The sequence below is a fragment of the Saccostrea cucullata genome, unplaced genomic scaffold (genome assembly GCF_032062105.1).
Source record: "Saccostrea cucullata isolate Sc308-1 unplaced genomic scaffold, CSIRO_AGI_Scuc_v1 ctg1435, whole genome shotgun sequence".
Classification (NCBI taxonomy): Eukaryota; Metazoa; Mollusca; class Bivalvia; order Ostreida; family Ostreidae; genus Saccostrea; species Saccostrea cuccullata.
In genome coordinates this window covers 147,431-157,670 of record NW_026919480.1, presented here as the reverse complement: position 1 = coordinate 157,670, position 10,240 = coordinate 147,431, and the positions used below count along the sequence as shown (strand labels likewise).

At 31.7% G+C, this 10,240-nt stretch overlaps 1 protein-coding gene across 2 annotated transcripts; it reads right to left on the bottom strand.

Moving 5' to 3' along the window:
- Positions 1 to 486: 486 nt before the first annotated feature.
- LOC134232420 (uncharacterized) lies at positions 487 to 3,166 on the bottom strand. Of its 2 annotated transcripts, none has more exons than XR_009984774.1 (4): positions 3,035 to 3,123; positions 2,885 to 2,946; positions 2,622 to 2,753; positions 487 to 1,327 (listed from the first exon to the last, which is right to left on the bottom strand). XR_009984774.1 is itself a non-coding variant. In XM_062714371.1 (4 exons), exons 1-4 carry the CDS (start codon positions 3,113 to 3,115, stop codon positions 657 to 659), a joined length of 930 nt encoding a protein of 309 aa, XP_062570355.1. In that variant the 5' UTR covers positions 3,116 to 3,166; the 3' UTR covers positions 487 to 656. The 2 variants fall into 2 exon arrangements, 1 of the variants encoding a protein (XP_062570355.1); XM_062714371.1 differs by having other exon boundaries at positions 3,051 to 3,166.
- Between the last annotated feature and the right edge of the window lie 7,074 nt (positions 3,167 to 10,240).

Below are 10,240 nucleotides of genomic sequence, written 5' to 3'. Positions count from 1 at the left end.
TGTTCCATCGTATCCCCCTTTCTGCATATCATGATATCCAATTCAATCAAATTATACTACCCACATACATGTACATCGTCTTATAGAACGAACAAAATCCGTTTTTTTTATCGGGAAATTACCTTAGAAATAATTATTTTTAATCCTAAATATTAAGTCTTGCATATATTTAGTTCCAGAAATATCATTTTCCGTTTTTTTCTTCAAAGTCTATGAAATAATATTGATAATTCTTTGAAATCTTAAATATTAATTAGGCCGTATTTCGTTTTGAAAATATTGATTCCTAAATATTTTGAACTATTTTGAGTGAAGAATCGTGCGTTTGCGTTATCAATCGTGTAAGATCGTGTAACGTGTAGAATCGTGAACGTGAAAGATCGTTCGTGTAACATGTTTAATCGTGCGTTAATCGTGCGGAATCGTTCGTGTAACGTGATCGTTCGTGTAAGTTGTCAACAATAACGTTCCAGCCACTGTATGAGTGAAAAATTCTCGAGAGGGACGTTAAACAATATACAATCAATCAATCTTTTCAAAAATATTAGTAGCGACATTCTAACCAACCAACGAATATGAGAGTTGTTAGTAAACAGTGATAAACATAACATTTGATCTCTTGACGAAAGTTGTCTTTTTTATTAGGTTTTAAATATCTAAATGGCAAAAAGATAGGTATTATCTGTGATTTCGGACTCACTTGCAACGATTTCTGATTGACACAGAAACCGATTTTTTCCGTGCCTTTCTTCATTACATTTCACTTTTTCTAGCTTAGTATCACCGGTTTCATCTTCACCATTTTCGATAACTTCAACATAAACATGTTGTACTGCACATTGAGGACTTAAGTATGTATCGCTGGCAAAAGAAGATTCCGAAGAGATAATTTCTTTCTGAAGATTTTTGTCATTGTAAACTTCAATCTTATCTGAAAATTCTTGGATATCCTGATATATAGTTTCTCGTTCCTGATCGTCTTTTGTGGTTTCATTCAAATGTTCATTATATTGAGGTTTGCTTGCGACATTTCCTTTCTGAACACACATATAGGATTCTGACGAATTTTGTTTTACCATGTGTATATGTGTATTCCTCTTACTTCTTCCTCTTTCAACCGATTTTTTCAATTTTTGCCTTATCCCATAATATAGAAGGGCAAAGGAAAATAAAATCAAAATAGAACTAAGAGAGCTGGAAAAACCTATTAGCCATGAATTACTTTTCAGAGAATTCTGAACTGGATTATCATCTTCTGTTGTAATTTGAGTGGCATATGTGGATTGTTCAAATGCCTTAAAAACATTTGTCATCGTAGGAGGACTGTCTGAAAATATACAAAAACAGATTCAAGTGTTTCATTTTCTTTCAAATATAGTATTTTCATTAATATTTGCCTACAAATCGGAGTATTGCATCATAAAATTTGATAAAGTAATTCATAAGCACAATTATTTATTTCTGTTTTAAAACCCTCAAAGGTCGAGGTGGGGAAAGGGCTGAATCTGACTCTTTTTTAAGCAAAAATCAGAATACTTGTAAAATTATGATACTTTTAATGATGCTTGCTTCAAACACTAATTTGGACACGAAGCGTACATGAAGGCCACTAGAGGAAGCGGAAATTGGACATTTTCCAACATTTTCTTCAATTCTATTTGAAATTCATCATATTTGAGATATTTTTTTCTCTTCGGAAAAAGTAAAAGCTTGCCTATCTCGGATTTTTATTTATAAATTGCATCTGATACTAGTGTACAAAATATATAAATTTGCTAGATAGGCAAGATTCTGCTCTTTGTTTTTTTTTTTTTCGACACAAAAAGGACTGTTAAATTTATAAAAATGAGAAAATGATAAAATAAAAAAAGACCTATTTTCTTACTCCTCTGTGCCCTTTGTTTTCCAAAAATTCGAACCTATCTTTATTTTGTTGCAGAGATGATAATAGTTTTTAATGGATAAACTTTGTCATTGGTATAAAAGATATCCAAAATCAGGGGCCAAAAAGAGTCAAAGCCTATCTTGTCCATTACCAATACACTTCCAAAAGCAATATCTCTTATGAATCGTTCTCAAAAAAAGGGAAAAAAAATTGATGGGAGACTAAGGCTGAAATTCCATTATTTCTCGATCTTTTATACTTTATGTTATTGAAAATATTAAATATGAAAAACGAAACATTCTTTTTATATTCATTGCTCGGTAGCAAGCAAAATGAATTCATTTATAAATCCCCCCAGTATCTTTACATTTTGTAAGTATGAAACATTAATCTTTTTTTTTTTTCTTGTCAAATATTTTGTTTCATCCTAGTGAAGAACATAATTATTTAATTGTATTAAATCAAATGTTGACATAATTGGAAAATATTTAATGAGACTTCTCTTAGTATACGATAACTGATCGATAACACGTCTAAAATCAAGGAAGTTTAAACGTTAGCCAATAAGCAAAGACAATTGTCAAACTAGTATACAGTAAATGTCATATGATGCAAATTAAACTTTAGATATAAAATTACAAATTTAACAAAGCATTGTTTGCATGAGAAATTTGTCATCTCCAACTGTAATATTTTTAAACAATTGAATTATCTTTTTAAAAATACAAGCATGTACTAGGAATAATACAGCCGACAGTTGCATTGCAAAATTCGGCAGTACATAAACACTCCCCCTGGCATTCCAATCCAAAGTTAGGAAATCTGCATTTTTCCTCACATTTTTCTCCATAAAAGCCTGGTTTACATTCTAATACAAAACAAATTATTTACGTTTAATATTCATTAAATGAGGTTAAAACGTGGAATTAATTTTTTAAGTGCATGTATTACTTAAACGATAATATAATTCAAATTCTAATTGGAAAATGTAAATATTACGAATGCATGTTTGATTTTTTTCATCCCAACTGTGTCCAAAGCAGCAGTTTTGTCCTATAACACTGAAAAAACAAACACAAAAACTATACAGATGAAACAATTCCTATAAAGGGTCGATATATTAAAAAAATGAAGATTGAAAGTACTAACTAGCTTCTTAACTTACTTCAAGCATATTGCTAGCACATTATATCCTATGACAGTGATGCATGCCACATAAAGAAGAAGCATAATGCAATCTTTATCAATATTGAATCCAGGAAAATTATCTAAACATGTAGTTTAAAATATTAAAATAAATCATGAAAATTTATTTCCCGTTTGTTCACGTGGAGATAAAAACATTTCCTGCTAAATCTTGTTGTTGTTATTTCAAATTTGTACAAGTGTAGACTAACTCAACCGTGCAATATTGCGTTGAGCATCAGGAATTTGAACTCGATGTCGAAAGATCACGATTAACATGTATTTTTCAAATTGATAAGCACATTATTAAATGAGATAAACAATAAGGTAGACTTAAGTTTATGGATCACAGTTCGATCCCAGTATAAAGATATTACGTTAAATAGACTTTCGTGATGTATATTTTGAAAATTATTTAAAAATGTCCGTATACAATTACTTTTTCAAAAGTATTAAATATACATGTAAATCCAAAATACTCCTTAATACGAAGTTATATTTCTTCATACATTTTTTCATACATATTCCATCTAAGAAAAGTGTTTTTTTTTAACTCACCGAAAGATAGAATGTGCCATAAATGTATATAGGTGGCGCTGCTTGATTTTAAGCATAAACAAATTAAGGTGCTGTCCTGTACATTGTAACTGTCAGAAAATAAAATAAATTTGACAGACCCGAGAGTCGCAATGGAAAAAAACATGATTGTGCAAAAAATGTTTCAATCTTTTCCGAAATGATTTTCTTGAATTATTAACTCAAATACACTGCACCAAAAAGTATACATGTACATGTATACTGATAAACGTCAGAGATACTCAAGCTGTAGAAATCAAGTAGAAAGTGTCATAGTATATCCTATAATGGTATAAGACAAGTTGCTGTCCTTTAAACAAGAGGCACATCGGCCACATTGCTCACCTGAGAAGCTTTGATCATTCTGTTCTTTACTGGATTTCCTTCTTGTAATACATAATGCATCCCCACCCTGCCCCAAGGATCATAATTTAGACATTTTGAAATCTACACTATCCTAGGATCCTTCCATGAGCACATAAGTTTCAGCTTTTCTGGTCCAGTGGTTCTTGAGATTTCCTATATATTTCTATGTAAAACTTTGATTCCCCATTGTGGCGTCGCCCTTTCCCCGGGGGTTTTTATTTGAACAATTTAGAATCTACACTACCCCAGGATGCTTCCATATAAGTTTCAGCTTTTCTGACCCAGTGGTTCTTGAGGAGAAGAAAATTTTCAAAGATTTTTCCTATATATTCCTATGTAAAACTTTGATTCCCGATGGTTGCCCCGCCCTTCCCCCGGGGGATCATGATTTGATCAATTTAGAATCAACACTACCCCAGGATGCTTCCACGTAAGTTTCAGCTTTTCTGGCCCAGTGGTTCTTGAGAAGAAGATTTTCAAAGATTTTTCCTATATATTTCTATGTAAAAATTTGATTCCCTATTGTGGCCCCGCCCTTCCCCCTGGGGTCATGATTTGAACAATTCAGAATCTACACTACCCCAGGATGCCTCCACATAATTTTCAGCTTTTATGACCCAGTGGTTCTTGAGGAGAAGATTTTTTTTCTATATATTTCTATGTAATACCTGGATTCCCCATTGTGCCCCACCCTACCACCGGGGGTCATGATTTAAACAATTTAGAATTAACATTACCCCAGGATGCTTCCATATACGTTTCAGCTCTTCTGGCCCAGTGGTTCTTGAGAAGAAGATTTTTAAAGATTTTTCCTATATATTTCTATGTAAAACTTTGATTCCCCATTGTGGCGTCGCCCTTTCCCCGGGGGTTTTTATTTGAACAATTTAGAATCTACACTACCCCAGGATGCTTCCATATAAGTTTCAGCTTTTCTGACCCAGTGGTTCTTGAGGAGAAGAAAATTTTCAAAGATTTTTCCTATATATTCCTATGTAAAACTTTGATTCCCGATGGTTGCCCCGCCCTTCCCCCGGGGGATCATGATTTGATCAATTTAGAATCAACACTACCCCAGGATGCTTTCACGTAAGTTTCAGCTTTTCTGGCCCAGTGGTTCTTGAGAAGAAGATTTTCAAAGATTTTTCCTATATATTTCTATGTAAAAATTTGATTCCCTATTGTGGCCCCGCCCTTCCCCCTGGGGTCATGATTTGAACAATTCAGAATCTACACTACCCCAGGATGCCTCCACATAATTTTCAGCTTTTATGACCCAGTGGTTCTTGAGGAGAAGATTTTTTTCTATATATTTCTATGTAATACCTGGATTCCCCATTGTGCCCCACCCTACCACCGGGGGTCATGATTTAAACAATTTAGAATTAACATTACCCCAGGATGCTTCCATATAAGTTTCAGCTCTTCTGGCCCAGTGGTTCTTGAGAAGAAGATTTTTAAAGATTTTTCCTATATATTTCTATGTAAAACTTTGATTCCCCATTGTGGCGTCGCCCTTTCCCCGGGGGTTTTTATTTGAACAATTTAGAATCTACACTACCCCAGGATGCTTCCATATAAGTTTCAGCTTTTCTGACCCAGTGGTTCTTGAGTAGAAGAAAATTTTCAAAGATTTTTCCTATATATTTCTATGTAAAATTTTGATTCCCCATTGTGGCCCCGCCCTTTCCCCGGGGGTCATGATTTGAACAGTTAAGAATCTACACTATACCAGGATGCTTCCATATAAGTTTCAGATTTTCTGACCCAGTGGTTCTTGATGAGAAGATTTTTTAATGACCGCACCCTGTTTTTGTCTTTTCTTGACTTGGCCCTTCATTTTAACAATTTAAATTTCCCTTCACCCAAGGATGCTTTGTACCAAGTTTGGTTAAAGTTGGCCCTGTGGTTCTTGAGAAGAAGTCGAAAATGTGAAAAGTTTACAGACGGACAGATGGGCAGACAGACAGACGGACGGACGACGGACAAAATGTGATCAGAAATGCTCACTTGAGCCTTCGGCTCAGGTGAGCTTAAAAAGGACTACAATACGTGGACCAAATACATGTTTTCTTTTAACCGAAATTCAATCAAAGAAAATTGAATAAGTTTATTGGATATTAATGTAGGTTCGTTCGCTTTTTCTAAAGTGATCTCTCTACTTTGACCGATAGTACTTTCATAGCAAAATTGTTAAATTTAATCTCCGCTTGTATATATTTTTGTTATTTTCAAATCCAGGCTTTTTTGATACATATATAACCCATACTGGCTGGTAATTAACATATACCTGAACTGAATTGAACTGAACTGAATTTTTTTTTCAATTTCAAAATTCAGTTCAGATCTGTAGTACACAGATTTTTTTTTTCTGGAGCCCTCCCCCCACCTCCCCAACATGGAATACCGTTGCTAAAGGCTTGCAATTGTGTCAAGGTGTATTTGAATCTATATACATGTATTTCAAATTTTTTAGCGAGCCTTAATAATGCCGGTGAAGACTTGTTTTATCTTTTAAAAACCTACAACTAGTATGTAAGTGGGTGAAACACAATGTAGGGAACAGTAAGGTACCTTGGGTGTAAAAAATTAATGTCTTTATTTTACCAAAAAAAATATTTTTTCTACAAAGTAGTGTATCTAAAGGATCTGAAAAATAAATGGTTTTGTGAAATTCACATAAGAACTTTGTGTTTTACAAGCTGATAATAACCTCATTTTCAAAGGTTACGGACACTACAAGTGTTGTTTTCTTTGAAATAAATATTGAAAACTGTTTTTAAGCTCCAATTTTTTCAACTGCTCACAAACAAACAACATAGAAAAATACTAAATATGGACAAAAGTTTGACTAGAAAAGGTGGCATTATACTTTAAAATGAAAACATTTCTTACTTCGTACATTTTTGTTTAAAATGGTAGTATTTCATTTCATGTGAACTCTTTAAAACCAATATAGATAAAGAAAAAAAACTATTTATAAATAAAACTTTTGATGCGTTTGGTGAAATATAAATACTTCTATTAAAATATAACATTTCATTTTTATAAATTTTCTAAAATAATTTGTTAGCTTCATTAAGTTACGGACACTACAAAACCCAAATATATATGATCGGCTTTTGGTTTGTGGCAAAAAAAAAAAACATTTATAAACTTCTTAACTATTATAAATCAGATTTAAATGATTATTAAATACAAAGTACATACAAATTAGATATTGTTTCAAGTAAAAACAATTTACTTGTATAACTAATGCCAATAGAAAAAAAATCCACGTTAGGAAATCCTGAAACTTCCTTTTTTCACATAACTACATGTATATATTAACTGAAGTGCAAAAGAAAAGTTCTATTATTCATTAAAGTTTCATGAAAACTATTTAGAATGTATACGTATACAACTATCAATGAAGTCAGGTAACCAAATTTAAGGGTTACGGACACTTCACAATACTTAAATTTTTCACAGGCTTGTGGATGAAGTTTTTCTTTTTAAGCCCTTTTCCTAACTTTTTAAAGCATCTTATTTCTCGTTTCAGTTTCTCCTGATTTGATCTCAACTTCGTCTCTTAAAAGCATACCATAACCAATATACTTTGAATAAATATATACACGTGTAACTTTATACAAGTGTTATGTGCGAGTAGAAAAGTCGAACTTTGAGGAATAAAGCTCACTAATATTGCTATATTATTATTATTCTTTTATTCTGTGAAGCATTGTATTTTCCTTCAAACAGTTAAATATGCAATACTTGATCTGAAATTGGTGTAATTTTAGCTGTTTTTTTTTTGAAATTTTTTGTAGTGTCCATAACCAAATTACTTCCCTACTGTTTAACATTTTGAATGCAAATTTACTTGCATTTAACACATTTTTAAGATATTACCTAATAAGCAACTAGACAACTGAAGCAATAATCACAAGAAATATGGGTTATGTAACTAATGATAATAATGTCTAACTATTTTTATATGTCATTGTGGGTGTCCAGTAAAGAAAATAAAACACATGATCTAAAGGAATTCCAGCTAATAAACACCTTTTTATCTCTAAATTCAATAATACACTGTTTCAAAAATTTATCTGTAAATTTTATGGAGAAAAAATAAAGATTTTTTATTTTTCAACTTTTGGTTACGGACATTACACACTCTACAAGTTATTTACAATAGGATGAAAGTTAATCTTAAATAGAGGAATTTTCAACAAGATTTTCTTAAAATGTAACACCAGCTGACTTAAACAATGAAAAAATAATGACATGCTATTTGACTTAAATCCTAGGATGTCAATAGCATCTGCAAATATCAAGGTGATGTAACACCAAAGATTTTGTATATGAAAATGGTGCAATCTGGGTTTCCCAAATTAGTTGCAATATCAAAATGAGGGAGAAAAATAAACTACATTGACTGACTTGTTAAACAAACTTCTGACCCTTGTGAATAAACTAGCATTAGTGTTTTAACACCGCCTGTTTCAAACTGCCTCAAATTCAGGTTACGGACACTACAGGGTTTTGTAGTGTCCGTAACCACATTTGTAATGATAAAAGACAAACAGTGGTGATGATCAGGAACATTACAACACATCTCAGTATCTATATGAGATGCCTATCTAGGAAATTAGTTAAGATATTTATAGAGCCGTCCAATTTCACAGAATGAAAGTGGTTACGGACACTTTTTTTTGTAAAAACATAATTTCCCACATTAAAACATAATGAAATTTCATGACAATTGTTACATTAACTTAACTTTTTTCTGTAAGTAACAGAGCATTGATACTGTGATTTTAGACAGAAATCTGAGAAAATAAATGATACTGACATTATTTTTATGTGGCATAATGAGAGGGGTAAAATTATGTGAAAAATGTATAACATTGCACCCATATTTACGAAAGCCCAGAAGGCTCATTCGAGATTCGAGATTCGAAATACGAGATTCGAGATACGAGATTCGAAATTCGAGATTCGAAATTCGAGTTTCGAGATTCAAGATCCAGATTAACCAATCAAAAGCGGGTTCAACTTTTGATTACTCCCCTTTATTATGATTTTACTATCAAGAAATCGTTTTAATATATTAATAACAAATGAGTCATTTGATTAAATTACAATGCAAGAAAGAGTGTTATATATATTAGAAGGAAATTTAAATTATCGTTGGATTTTTGATCAGCAAGATATACTTCAATTTATATTATGGCGTCTTAAATATGAAATAGAATACATATATCAGGAGTATATATATTTTTGTATCGTCTACTTTGTATCCGGGGTTATAAATAAGTGTTAAGTGTCTAAAGATTAACAATAACCCCATCCCTACCAACCCCAGCTGCCTATTTTCCAAACACACTGAAAATGTTACTTTGTAAAATTTGAAAAGCGACGTGGTATTGAAAAACAAAAATCGTGTTCGTTTTCCTGATAGAGGAAATACATAAAAATTAAGTATTTAATTACTTATCTTAATCTAAGGCTTTGATTTCTTGAATAAATTAAAAAAATATATGTACAATACAGATTGGCAAAAAAAAATGCGGCATTTATTTTATCTTATATCAATTGTAGATGAGTCTAAATTAGATGCAGAACTATAGTGTTATGGTTTTAAATTTTAGTCTCTGACCATACCGTTATGACCAAAGACTAAAATGTACTCGTGAAACCTTGTAACGCTACAGTTCTATTAATTCAGCAGTCAAGTCTCACTGCACAAATGCACCCTTTATAAATGTAATGAAATATATACCCTTGAATTACTAAGCAGTGTAGAGACGATTCATAATACTAGTATTTTATATCTAATTATAATTAAATACAATATTCTCCCTCAACAAATAGTCGACCTACTTGTTCCGCAAGTCAACAATAGGACCATATAATATTCTATATATACCTATTTACTATTTTTTTTATGAGAAAAATAAAATTATATATGTATTTTTCAAAATGTAATCCAAATTTTATTTTTATTTCGTTTTAATACATAAAACATTTTTTCTTGCATTATCATTTTAGCAAATGACCCATTTGTTATAAATACATCAACGATTTCTTGATAGTTAAAACATTACAAAGGGGAGTAATCAAATGTTGTACCCACTTTTGATTGGTTAATCTGGATCTTGTATCTCGTATTTCGAATCTCGAATCTCGTATTTCGAAACTTGAATCTCGAATGAGCCTTCTGGGCTTTCGTACCTATTACATTTT

What these genes read in the sequence shown, in the direction of transcription:
- LOC134232420 (XM_062714371.1), bottom strand. Translation starts at nt 3,115, where the DNA reads ATGCTTCTTCTTTATGTGGCATGCATCACTGTCATAGGATATAATGTG. An exon ending in GTGCTAGCAATATGCTTGAA is followed by an intron (nt 2,947 to 3,050) that starts GTAAGTTAAGAA and finishes TTGTTTTTTCAG; the next exon opens with TGTTATAGGACAAAACTGCT. An exon ending in AAAAAATCAAACATGCATTC is followed by an intron (nt 2,754 to 2,884) that starts GTAATATTTACA and finishes GTTTTGTATTAG; the next exon opens with AATGTAAACCAGGCTTTTAT.